Source organism: Girardinichthys multiradiatus, chromosome 9, assembly GCF_021462225.1.
Source record: "Girardinichthys multiradiatus isolate DD_20200921_A chromosome 9, DD_fGirMul_XY1, whole genome shotgun sequence".
Classification (NCBI taxonomy): Eukaryota; Metazoa; Chordata; class Actinopteri; order Cyprinodontiformes; family Goodeidae; genus Girardinichthys; species Girardinichthys multiradiatus.
The window spans coordinates 7,520,306-7,534,615 of record NC_061802.1 but is presented as its reverse complement, the minus strand read 5'-3'; the positions used below and the strand labels follow the sequence as shown (position 1 = coordinate 7,534,615).

Here is a 14,310-nt window from a genome sequence, read left to right as displayed (position 1 = left end):
AATGTTCTAAAACCTTTTACAAAATACTTGTTTTTTTAACTGGCTGATGTTTGTTAAAGATGCTGATTGAATTTAAGTGAACTATTTGGTCCAAATAAAATTACACAATTCCTGTTCATGTAGAGTGCCTTAAGTTTCCATATGTCTTGAACGTTTGACATTGTTCCCTGTTATACCTACAAACTTAAATATGTTTTTATGGCACCATTTTGATGGACCAACACCAAGGAATGCGTAATTGTAAAGTGAAAGGAAAACGATACATGATATTTTTATAAATAAAAATCGGACAAGTGTGGCATGCTGGCGACCTGTCCAGGGTGTACCCTGCCTCTCGCCCATAGACTGCTGGAGATAGGCACCAGCTCCCCCGCAACCCACTATGGAATAAGCGGTAGAAAATGACTGACTGACTGACTGACTGACAAGTGTGGCATGCATTTGCATTCAGCCTCCATTAGTCAGTTTTTCATAGAGCGGCCTTTTTATGTTTCATCCGTCTCTACCAGTTTTGCATATCTAGGAAATGAAATTTTAACACACGGTTCTTTAAAGAAATTGACAAAGCTCTGTTTAATTGGATAGGGCATGACTGTGAACAACAATTTTCAAGCTTTGCCAAAGATTCTCTATTGGATTTAGCTAGGGCATCATCTGAGCCATTCTAAAACAAGAATAAACTTCTATCTAAACCGTTGCATTGTATCTTGACTAAATATATTGTTGTTGTCCAGCTGAAAAGCAGAACTTCACATTGGTTTCTTTTGCAGCCTATAGTAGGTTTTATTACCAGATTGGCCTTAATTTTGCGGAGCTAAAAGAGTCTTAATAAAGATAAATGCACACATTACATTCACATATGCACACTCAAGATTGGTAAAAGAGCACACGCGATTTATAAATACACACATAGGAAACACAAATGCACACAACATTAACAAATGCAGACACACAATTAAAAAAGCACAGAAGATTGACAAATGCACACAAAATTCAGAAATGCAAAATTCATAAACACAATCTTCTGTGCTTTTTGTGATTTTGTGTCTGCATTTTTGAATCCTATGTATGTTTTATGAACCACGTCTGTGTTTTTATGAATCCTTAGTGTGCATATGTGAATGTAGTGTGTGCATTTATCTTAATTGAGAATCTTTTGGCTCTGTTTTATTTAGCACCATGACTTTTTCTATCAACTCTGACCTGGTTTTTGTACAATGCTGAAGTAAAGCAACCACACAGCATATTAGCACCAGGAGAATTCAAGGTTGCGATGGTGCATTCATGGTGATGTGCATGGATAGTTTTCCAGCATACATAGTGTTTTGCACGTAAAGGAAAAATTAAGTTTTGGTCTAATGTGACTAGAGCACCTTCTTCCATGTGTTTGCTGTGTCTCCTACATGGCTTGTGGCAAACTACAAATGGGGCTTATTTTCTTTTGAGTTTCTCTTGATAATGGTCCTTTTCTTATCACTCTTCCATAAAGACCCAGATTTGTGTAGCTGTACAGCTCCTTCAGATTGACCATACACTACTTGGCGTCTTCTCTGACTAATGCTCTCCCTGTTAAGCCTGTCAGTTTAGGTGGACAGCCATGTCTTGATAAGTTTTCAGTTATGCCAAATTCTTTTCATTTTCAGATGAAAGTGCTGACCTAGATGTTCCAACTTTTTTTTGACCTAACAATGCTTTAAACTCCTCCGCAACATTATCTATGACCAGTTTGGTGTGTCCCTTGGTCTTGATGATGTTGTTAGTGCATTAATGTTTTCCTACAATCCTTTGAGGTTTTAATCTAAAGGCAATTAATTGCATTGGATAATATTTAGGGGCATCAGATTAAGGGGGCTAAAAGAAATACACACACCACATTTTTAGTGTGGTTTGTAAAAATAAAAAAAAAGTTGAAAACCATGTATCATTTTCCTTTTATTTCACAATTACTGTATATGCTTTGTGTTTATATCATAAAAACGCCAAGAGTTTGTGGTCATAATTTAACGAATTGTGGAAAGGTGCAAGGGATACTTTTGCAAGGCACTGTATTGCAAACAGAGGCCTTGAGGAATTGATTATTTCTTTTCATCTGTTTTTTTGACAGTTTCATCAAATATTTGTCATTCTGGTTCACATCACAGGCTTCTTGTGTTGTGGCTTTGCACAGCATATTAAGAGAGTACCCATAGGAGCAGAATTGTATCTAATTTATTGACTTTAATTTAAGCAGGTTTTTGTTCCACCTTTAGAAGCCTCACAACTCAAACAATCTCTAAGGTGCAGGTTAAACCTCCTTGGAAAAGAACTGTCAGCTTAATAGTCCCTGCGTTGTGCTGATAAGTGCCAAGGTGTCTCCCGCTCTTTGAAAGTAGGTGGATGAAGCTTCTAAAACCTTTGTGTAAAGGCACTACGAAACATAGTTCAGTGTCTTTATATTTTCCTCTTTGAAGTAAATTGACATTCAGCCCTGGAGTTTGTATGAAACCTCTCATACTCCTACAGCGCATTATTTTAAGTTGGAGCAGCCCTCTTGTCCTTGAAAGTCACTGGCAGGTTGTCTGCCTCTTCTGTTCTGACATTGAGAGAGAGGATGATCGAGGCAGACATGCCAGCATGAGCCAAAGAGTCTGTCAAACTCCATATCTGCAACAAAACCTGTTAGTTGATGAGCACGACTCTCAGTATAACCACAGGAAATTGAAGAAAGTGCGGGTAAGAGGTGGTCATGTGACTTGAATGCCAGAGGAATATGTCCCTGACAGTCAATTTTGTCTGACAGTCAATGGGCTTGGAAAGGGTGCGCTCTACCACAGGCAGCAGCAGAGCTGATGCTACCAACAAGGGCTGTACATAACATAATAAACTTCCACAGACATACTGTACTACACAATGCATGTTTAAAATGTCATCTCTCCAAGCAGCTGTAGCCTTTTCACCCTCACATCCATTCCTGGACTGACAGAAATCACCATCTGCAAGCTAAAGCAGCTGTTGCCGCAGAAGGTGTTTTTACTGCCTGTTCCCCATACAAAAGATATATTACGTGATTTTACATACAACATCCTCCGCTATTATTGCTACCCCTGGTAAAGAGCAACTGTGGGAGCAAATCATGGTTTACAAGTGAGTCTATAATCTTTCCAATCACTTCTCAAGTCAAGTTCCAAATTAAAGACATGCAGGTTCCTGAATCCAGTTCTAAGTCCTAAACTTTGAATTTCAAATCATAAACAAGTAATTTGATCAAATATGTTAGTTAAAAAGATTAACAAAGAACAATTCACAGAATTTATCAATGGTTCTTAAAAGCTGTACTTACTTACCAGGACTGTCAAATTGAACTTAATCAAAAACATCAGAAAATCATGACTGATGTTGTCCTTCACAGTAAATATGACGGCTGGTACACAGGAGGAGTTTTAGAGAGTTTTAGATTTTTGACCTTTTTGCTGTCTCATATTGAAATAATGTTCATGGTGTAAAACATATTTTCTATGAGACTATTGTTACTTAAAAATTACATTATATGTAGCTGCAAGTTTCATGTCTAAATTACATTAAAATGTCATTTTTTAAACAATATAAATGTTCTAGAATATAACTCAAGAGTTAGAGGTCAGCCAAAAAATTATTCATCTTGAATTGTACCAACATGTTTCTTCTGTCTGGATGTAATAACAATGTTTTAGAGTAGCCCATTCTGATTCCTGACTTGAATCTGATGCAGTGGTAGCTAAAACTTAGGTGATGGCAAGAAGATCTTTGAACCTCAAAGTCTTGGAGTTCATCATCAAAGACAAGTTGTCAAACCAGTGGAATCATGCCAAAAAAACCAAAAAAAAAAACCAAAACTGGTAAGCAGTTATAAGAAGGGTTTTATTGCTGTATTGCCAATAAAGATTATTGCATAGATTTTTGAGAAGGGTATAAATATTTTCAACTCGTCATTTTTAAATAAAAAGTAGAAAAAAAACATAGATTTTTTTTATTTTCGTAATGAAGTATTCTAACAGCTTTGGAGACATTTTCAACCTCTTCTTTATTCTCCTCGTTTTGTATGTAAGGAGACTAACTTGCTTGCTACTGCAGTCTTGTTTTTCAGTTCCAGATGTTTTAACACTTTTTAGTTATTGCTCTTACTTGTAGATATTGGCCTGTTTCTGATTAATCGATCATCAGACATTTGCCTTACTTGAATGTTCTCTTGCATTTCCCATTTTAAAAATTGGCAAAGAAAACAAAAGTGATGTTGAAAAGTGGCTGTTTGTTTGTCCCCAGGCAAACATGAAGTCATGGGTTACTAAATAAATACATGTTTCACTGCTATCAACTTAAAAACTTAATTTCATCATGTGGGATTTCTCAACACAGATTAAATCTGCTCAGAATAAAGCTCTGATTTTTTTACTGTCAGAGTGCGGTTATTGTACAGCAATAAAAGTTTTTGTTTTAAAGTTTTCTTTACATCATCATTATGAGTGCCAATAAATGTTGATGGTGGTCCTAGTTTTGCACCAGTCACTTTCAACTAAAGTATCAGCTGTTAGGACACTTCACAAAAACAATATACCAAAACATTATTTATTGTTTAATTATGCTTGTTTGATGTGATAAATTGTAATGTTTGAGCCAAATACAGACAGTGAACGGGCAGAATCATTATGAAGTGGAACTTGGGTGATCAGCTGGAGACACGTTTTCCTGTTTTTGCTGTTTCTGATTTGATTGATCAAACAATTTCTCCTCCAGCAGATATTGTTTCATAACAAACATTGTAATTATCTATAGATTTTGTTCCCTGAACATTTTGTGAAAAGAAAGACAATACACAGTTATACATTGTTATTTACTGTTGCCTGCCTGTATACCAAATAGTGAGTGGCATAGATAACACATGACATAGAAGAGATATGTAGAATTCATATTGTAGAGTCACAGGGAAACTAAATGGATTCTGTGCTCCCCGTGTGCTTTTAAAAATGATATTGATTTTTCTCTCCCTTTTTCTACAGCAGTTCCTCTGAGCACAGCAGCTCCTTTCTATCACTTTTGTGTCTCCTTTGATACGTACGGGCGACTGTGGCCTCTGGATTTCACCTGAAAGGGATGTGCTCAGATAATCAGGGTTTATCTGTCACTATCTTCTGAAGAAATACTTTTGCAGTGTCAGCTGCAGGTCACTGCAAACTTGATTCATTCTGTCATTGCTTTTTGTGTAGATTGCTTTAAAAATATTGAAATGTATTTACTGTTGGCCTGGCTTGTGTTTTGTTGAATTGCAGTGCTGTTGGATTTTGTCTTGCTGCGGCACATTTTATACAGTTGTAATGAGAAGTTTATATAAACTCATTATCAGCATAGGAATATTGAAATGAATGTGGGCTTCTAAAGATTAGTTTGAATTAATCTTAATTATTTCATTATTTTTTTTCAGGGTGGAATGAGTATACAACAACTTCAATTTAACAATTTTAATGATTCCTAAAAACAAAACATAGAAGCGGAAACCTAAATTTATTGTTGACTTTCTTTAATCCACACAAAATCCAAACTACATACATGCTCAAATATAGAGAGGAATCAAAAGTGTTTTGTAGCTATTAGCAATTTTGACCTAATATTTGGATGCATATTTGGTTGTTGGCAGTATTGCTAGAAGTCATTTATCCCAATCAAGTCATTTTCAGTAGGGTTAAGGGCTTTACTGTTAGCCTACCTTATCCATTCCCAAACCAGTCTTGATGTGTGTTTGGGATCATTGTCTAATTGGAGCACTTAATTGTGTTCTAGTATCAACTATTTGAACCTAACTGCTGCTCTCAGAGAAGAAAAAATAAGACTTTTAACAATATTTTTGCTTTTGAGTCTGTATGTAGCCCTTTGAACCTACACGGATCAAATAAATTCCCTAATTGATTCAAACCCAATCGGGCACCCAGATCTTGTTTTTAAGAAAAACATTGATCTGAGTGCACTGTTTAGCTGAAATTAATCATTAAAATTCCAAAAATGTCATGACATTCATACTAAAGAGTGTATATTAACCCCTAACCAAACTGTGGAAATGGGGGATGTGCATTTACATGACAACGGCTGGCAGTTCCCAACCACATGTCAAAGTGTCATTGGGCAACACACAGAACCTCATGTTGCCTCTGACCTACTCTGCTCAGCATGAATTTGTTGGGCAAATGTGACTGGTACTGTAACTGCTGTTTAAATGGTCAGCAACTTAAAAGAATGTTTTTCAAATGTACAGCATTTATAATTTGAAACCCATATTAATAAATACTGTGATAAAGCTTTATCTTGTCTTAGGATATGATGATATTTCAGAAAGAGCACCATCAGTGTTGCAATAAGGTATTCAAAAAGGTTCCCATCACATATTACAATAAAACATTTTTCTTCTGCTTGCTCCGGTAAATCTTAGCACAATATCCGCTTCAGACAATCCGCTTTCTGAATAATAAGAGGACACAGCTTCTGATCACTAAAATGGCTTCTCTGTATCTGTCTCTGCAGACCTATATTGGTTTTAATTGGCTGTCTCACAATAAGATCATACTGTATCTACAGGCTCAGCTGGCACTGGCTTCCACCAACATCTTTGATATCAGATCTTTCATCCCTTTTCAAGCTAATAACTGAAATGTCCTGGGAGGACACCTCTGTTTATGGCAAAGTCTTGACTCAAGACCAAAAGTGACCTGCTCTTAGCCACCTGGGTCCTTGAGCTTTTTATACTTTGAACAAATATTATGCTATATGGTATCATATTCATAAAAAATGTAACATAGAATAGTATACTACAAAATGAAGCAAAAGATACACATTATATATTGTTCTCAAAAAGAGGTTTCTTAGGTTAAATAAATAAATATGGACAGCTAAAATCTGCTAAGCTAAATATAAATGTCAGAACTAAAATTTGACACAATGCTCTTAATAATTCAAATCAGTATTAAAGGTTGTCCCTGTAACTGATCAGAGATTGTGATTCTTTTTTTTAACTGTGATAAATGCAATCTTCACAGATTTTTGTTCTTTGCCACACACCTTTTTTCTGGTCTTTGTGAAGACTGCATTTCTTTATGTGTAGGAAAAATGAATTTAATTGACATATTAAGGAATTCAGTTCCATGACTGGCATGAATTGCAATTGTGCACAGTTTTCTTGAAGTAAGAAGGTCTCAGGATTCATATCCTCCCTGTGTGGAGTTTGCATGTTCTCTCGAAGGTCCCTGGCTTCCTCCCACCAGCTATAGATTCGCATTTGATGTGAAAGTGTTATAAGTGTTTGTCTCTGTGTTGCCCTAGTGACCTATCTATCACAGACACAACCCAATACAAGATTAAACTGGTATAGAAAATTGATATTTGCTCTGCATGCTACAGACTGTTTTGTATTTTCTACAATAGGTTTCAAGCATTTAAAATATATACTTGCAGAAACAGGTCTTCGGATGATTGCAGTTAATTAAACAATAAGCTAGATGTAAATGAACTATGACTTTTTCCTGTCGTGTTGGAGAACCATTTGAATCACTGTAATCCACAGAGACTTGCTGAAAAGGCCAGGTGGAAGAGATCACAATACATTTTAGGCGACTTATCTTACAAAATAGCAGCTGTGGAAATGTGGCTCTTTTGTAGTTTAGAGGTAATACAATGATAATCAAGTAGTTGAATTGCTCTGCTGTGGAGTTACCCCACTTGTAGCTACAGGATATGACCACCAGGGAGCACACCTTTCTTGCCATCCTAAATAAATGTTTCCATACCCAACACTGGAACAGCTTTGGAGGTGTTTACATCAGGGGAAAATGAGTAAAGAGGTCTTTCAGTAAACACCGTTTATATAAGAGACATCATAATATGAACATTTAGTTTTAGTTTTATGCATTCACATAAAAATAAGAGAAGTAAAATAATTCACTCTTGCACGACTGTATGTTAAAATTGTATACACTACTGAGTTTAAGGCCCAGAAACTGCAAGTATGAGACACCAAGAGTCATTTTAAAGTTATTATGAATAAATATGAGCATAAAGATAAACTGCTAGGTAAAATTAAGATGTCATTCTAGTCGCTTAAGTCTTTCAGTCTGCTTTTCCTGAGGCACATGCATAATTAGTCAATTTATGCAAATCAACCTAGTCTATAACTCACACATAAAACACCATTGGGTGCATGAAATCTCACCAATCCTCTCTCTTGTCATTATTTGGACAGCATTATAATAATGCTAGTGGTTACTAGCAATTGTAAATTACTCCATGTTTAGATTGTTGTGACATTCCGCACATGCTTACACATCTGATGTCACAGTCTGTCGGGTCATTTTGAGGAACTAAATTCAAAGCTGAAGTAATATCTTAAATTTGAAACTGATTCTCACTAGCAAGCTACAACAATAAAATAGGCTTGGTTAAACCAGATCACATTCCTCAAACCTCAGAAAGGTTTAGATTTAGATTTTTTTTCCCCTCAAAATTCATATTTAGTTTGCATATACTTTTCATTCAAAGAGTTGCCTATCTCATTTTATATATATATATATATATATATATATATGTATATATATATATATGTGTATATATATATATAGTCAGTCAGTCAGACAATGACTATATATATATATATATATATATATATATATATATATATATATATATATATAAACTTCTGGGTTGATCATAGAATAATGTGAAATTTAAATATGCTGTGGGTATAATTAATTTTGGGCTTCATTGTACATTAAATGTTTGTTAAAAGCTTACTTGGGTTTAGTTGAGGTAAAAACACTGGCAATGTATTAGGAATCAGTTTTCAGTTGCTTTGTTGCTTTGTCAAAAGCCAGGAGTGCTGTAAATTCTCTAATTTCACTGCTCACATGTAGAATAATTAGTTAATGAAGGATGTTTCAGTGACGAACAGAGCAAAGGGCCCTAAACAGAACTTGATAGAGGATCCCAGTTCCAGTTCACTTAAGTTATTTAATAAACTGCAACAAATAAATTGTACAGGAATTATTATTACTTATTTGCAAGCTTTTTGAGTTCCTGATTAAGTCTAAATTTTATGTTTTGAAGACTTTGAATTCTTCAACATTTTTAAGTAATAACAAAATTGATGTTTTGAGATTGTTATTTTGTGGGAGAGGTAAACTTTGTTTGGGGGGAACCCAGGCAGCAGGGGTCCCTTAGCGGCCGCTTAGTTTGCTTACGCCTTGGCCCAGCTATGTGCAAGTGGATAAAAAAAAGAAAAAAAAAAGACGTGCAACCAACTCCGGTCTACCTGCTTTAAATAAACTCCTATGTGAAACATTGGCTTCGTATTAATTGTGGCCTTGAGTTGAGATGTGCTAGCAGAGATCCTAGGTTCCCTTTGAAAGATGAGAACAGTTTTGAAGGTGGGCAGGGCAGCGCAGGTAGAGGGCTTTTATAAGACTTGTTCTTCCTGTGAGTGTGGTTATTCCCTAATTTTCTGTAGGTGGGTTCCGCGCCAGGAGCTCGGCATTGCGGCCGAGCTTCTTCTTGGAAAAGGGCGTCAAAGAGCAGCTGAGACAGGCTCAACATTTGACTGCTACGTTTCCGCTCTGAAACTGCTGCAACGAGCTGGTGCGGGACATCTTTCCACATTTAACCAGGTTAGTTTGGGAACTGGGATTCTACAGATGATCAGTATTCAGGATTAGGCCTGCAATGTTTATATTTTTCTTCGATTAGTTTTATTGCTGATGAAAGCGGATTCGTTTTAGTTCAAGCCTCTGTATGACAGAATTAGGATGTTATTTGCATGTAATTGCCCTGTTTTATCCGTTTCTTGCAATGTCTCAATTTATTTTAAAATCTATCACTGCATGATATTTCTGATTATGATGCATCAATATCACGTTGTTGCCTCTTGTGTAAAAGTATGCTCAAAAAATTACACTAGATTTAAGAGTTGGATTCCACTATCACAGATGTCCGTACAACTGGAAGGAGCCCTGCAGCAGAGGAGAACAGCAAAAAGTGAAGCCCTACAATCTGAGGAAGTTTTTGACGTGACCACCTCTGACGGAGGCGCCGGTGAGCGCCGCAGCCCCGGGGACGAAGGAGAGCCCAAAACAGTGGCTCCTCCAGAGTCTCAGGCGGGCTGCGAGCAGAAAGCTCAGCGCAAGATGACCCGCAGCCCCAAATGCGCCCGCTGTCGCAACCACGGCGTCGTATCGTGCTTGAAAGGCCACAAACGCTTCTGCCGCTGGAGGGACTGCCGGTGCTCCTGCTGCCTGCTGGTGGTGGAGCGGCAGCGCGTCATGGCAGCGCAGGTTGCGCTAAGAAGGCAGCAGGCTGCGGAGGTCAGAAGATCGCATGGACAGGTCAGTTAATGTAAAATGACAGAGAAAATAGAGTAAGGTAAACAATCGGTTGGATTGTAAAAGTTGTAATTATTATGTGAGCACAATATAAATTATATGTGAAGAAGGGAATAAAACGAAATAAAAATGTAATGGAAAACCAAAAGGATGAAAATCTGTACAATGAGAACTTCTAACAACAATCTTTTCCAAGTGTGGCCATGACATTTGGCAAAGCATGTTGAAGAGACAAATACTGCATTTTTAAAGGCGTAAGACAATTATATCTTAATTCATAAAATGTAGCTTTTTGTATCGAATTGTTCACAGTGCAGAATGTAAAGCTAATAACTAGAAAGAACTACACTTAGAAATCACCTTTATTCAAACATCTTTTGCATGAAGGTCTTTTTATAAACTACATCTCAACTAAAATAATATAAAGCCAATTCGGAACAAATGTCATTTCAAGACACTTTACTGGACAAAGAAGTTTGATGCAAATCCAAAAGTATATAATCAGATCATCTAATCCAATCCAAAGCAATCACATAGACATATCCAAACATATGTATGTATGTGTACATATATTCAACTGTAATTTATTCAATAGATCGATGTTATAAATGCAATTTTTAACACACACACACACATGTATATATATATATATATATATATCAAATCCAAAATAATGAATAATGTCTTAAATAATGAATTACTCATCCTTATTGGCCCTGGGTGGACAATTAGGGTGTCTTTGTAAAATATAATTATGTCCAAATGTCTGATTCTTGTTCATTCCTCTTAGGGTAAAAAGGGGGTCAAGTGCTCAGCTCCGTTGAGGAGAACAGCATATCATTGTTTTACCAGAGCAGTTGACTCATGCATTGTGACTAAGAGCCACCCGCAGGGTAAAGTATAATTAACATCCCATTACTTATTCACATTTTTCTTTTCTCATGGATTTTGTTAGAAAGTTGCTGTTTTTTTTGTTGTTTTTTTGTGGTTTGGAGTAAAATCTTAAAAATGTGCCATTCCTTTCAGTGGGTTACATAAACAGAAGTTAAAGCAGGATCAATAATTGTCTATACTTCATTACACACGTATGATACAACACTAGCACAAACCCAACATCATCAGGTTCTGTAATTTCAACTGCATTAAAATTCTTGTTCTTTTTTTTAACTTCAGCGGTCAAAACCCAAGATTGTCAATTGAATAGTTTATACACTATATTGAGGCCATTAAAGTAATTCTTAATGTGTAACAATGCCTGGTGGTTTTCCGCCAACGCCTGCTGGAGGCTTTGTTTGCATTTTTCTAGCCCTTTCAGGCTGAGTCTTAATTCCTAGGGTTGTTCCTACTCTATAATGCCCCTTAAATGTTTTGACAATTTCTCAGGTTCCAACCACAAACTTTGATGCACCTTATTGTAATTTGATGAGATGGATAAAATCAAAGTACTGCATAACCATAAAGTGAAAGGAAAACGAAAGGTTTTATGTTTTTTACAAATACATTTCTCAAAAGTGATGGATACCTTTTTATTTGGCCTCATTTAATCTGATACCCCTATATAAAATGCAGTCCAATCTATTATAGTCAGAAGGCCCCTAAAAAGTAAATGGAGTCCATCAGTGTGTAAATCAATCTCAGGAACAATGCAGTTGTTTATTGAAGGCCTCAGAGGTTTGCTACAGAACATTAGTAACCAAACAGCACCATGAAGACCAAGGAACTAACCAGACAGGTCAGAGATAAAGCTTTAGAGAAGTTTAAATCAAAGTTAGCTTATAAAACAATTTTCTGAGCTTTGAACATATTACAGAGCACTGTTCAATCAGATGGAGCTAAATACAGTGCAGAGAAAAAAAACCTGGTAGCGACTTGAGACAGACTTGAGACTGGTGGAGAGTTTCAGTTTACAGTAGAACAATGAACCTAAACATACAGAAAGAGTTACTATGGCATGATATAGATCAAAGCATACTCGTGTGTTAGACTGGCCCAGTTAAAGACCAGACCACTTTAAATTGTTTCCAGGCTTAACTGAAGCCCAGACTTTCTCCACTAATTCTAACTGAACTTAAGCTATTTCACAAAGAAGAATAGGCAAACATTTCAGTTTGTGGATGTGCACAGCTGTAATTGCAGTAAAAGATCATCCTACAAAGTATTGACACAGAAAGGCTGAACACATATGCACACTTTACTATACAGTCTATGAAATAGTTTTTCAAAATAGCTGATTTTATGTATACTAAACTTTGTATTGGTTACTATGTAATAAAATTGAAACTAAGAAACCTTTTGACTTCTTTATTTTTATACTGATTAAACATACTTAATACTGATGCAGAGCATATTATATCAGAATACTTAAAACTACACTCTACAATGGTTATTGTGACATTAAAATATGTTAAGTGAGCAAATATCAACAACAGTAGGGGCATTCGGGAGGCAAGCTCCAGCTCTTCCTATACTCTCTGCAAGTAAAAATGACAACACTAACCAACCGCCTGATTAAACTAACAAAGAATAAAGTATTGAAACACAAACTGATTACATGGAACATTTTGCTTATTTACATAATGGATTTGTAACAACAGGATGTGGCTTTGCTCCCATGTTCAGGGTCAAAACCTCTAACGCCGCCAGAGGACGGTGTGTCCAGTTGGTTGAAGCAGCATCACCAAACTCACTTTCACTGCCCCTCCATCACCGCCCGCATGAGGAAGAGACGAGCCTTTGCAGACAAAGAGCTGGAGAACATGATGCTGCAGCGCGGGTTTGGACAGAGAGAGCTGCAGAGCGAAGTTTCTTTCTCTCCGTCCGCTCTCATACCCATACTTCATCCTCCAACTCTTCCCGTCTCCCCATACCTCCGCTGCTGCTCCCCCAACGAGGACTCTTCCTCTGCAGGGACATCCAGCTGTGTGCCTGTATATAAATGTAAGCAGCTCTGTGACTGTGGCCTCCAGTTTTATGACTTCTTCCACCTTAAGAGTAGGTGCTCCACAGGAGGTGACTGTAATGGCTTTTTGTTAAGTCCAAGCTCAGTGCGGCCCGGAGAGGATAAGGAGGCGCAGATTGGTTGGAGAGACTGTGGGAAGAGAAACAAGCCAGAGCTAACACCCCCACCATCACAGAAAAGACTCAAAACTGATGTTAACACTGTGCCATGTGTTTGCTTTGTCAAACCTACATTAAAACAAACAGAAACAACCGACTTTGATGACTTTTCAACAGCCAGACTCTCGACTTTTGGATCAGATCTGCCTGTTCTAAGTGAGAGAGATGTCCCGGCACACAGCAAGACTTTTGATGCCAGACTTTTAGCAGGAAGAGGCTGGAATGCAGACACTGGTCCCACCAAGGCAGGTCCTCTTACAGACTTTTATGAGGGCTCTCATCATGACTCGGTGAGGACTCCTACCGTGAGGCCGTTGCCTTTTTCTGTAGAAGCTCTGCTGAGAGCCTGACAGGCAAAGTGCACTTAGTTATATGTCAACTTAGATTTAAAGCTATAAATATAATAACAGCAACACACTTGCATTATTTAAATTTTCATAAAAATATTTTTGTAATTTTTCAAATATTACATAAAGCTTAACACTGACAGATAAATATTTTTCATTACTCTATTTTCATGTAAAAGACTGCTTTGGATGCAGTGCATAAGATGTGTTTCTTTATCCTCCTTTTCAGTGCAATAAAAACCTTTTAAATCCAGTTTTGTTTTACTTATATCTGTTCATACAGCAAAAATACATAAGAAACCTTGTGCTGGGGGATTATAAAGGAGAAGCAAGGAGTGACATTATTTTAAAAGCATGAATATTATACCGGTAGATTTCTACAACTGTTTTACCAGTTACTGTTTTATAAGACTTTGTTGTTCTCAAAATAAGACTGGTTGTCTAAAAGTCAACTATCATACAATGTATTGATTGGGGTGTCA

General features: G+C 36.8%; 1 protein-coding gene across 1 annotated transcript; it reads left to right on the top strand.

Annotated features, from left to right (window-relative positions):
* Window positions 1-9,197: 9,197 nt before the first annotated feature.
* Window positions 9,198-14,081, top strand: dmrt2b (doublesex and mab-3 related transcription factor 2b). Its single transcript, XM_047375478.1, has 4 exons — window positions 9,198-9,653; window positions 9,972-10,367; window positions 11,155-11,257; window positions 12,984-14,081. The coding sequence occupies exons 1-4, from the start codon at window positions 9,399-9,401 to the stop codon at window positions 13,829-13,831; spliced, it is 1,602 nt and encodes a 533-aa protein (XP_047231434.1). The 5' UTR covers window positions 9,198-9,398; the 3' UTR covers window positions 13,832-14,081.
* The last annotated feature ends 229 nt before the right edge of the window (window positions 14,082-14,310 follow it).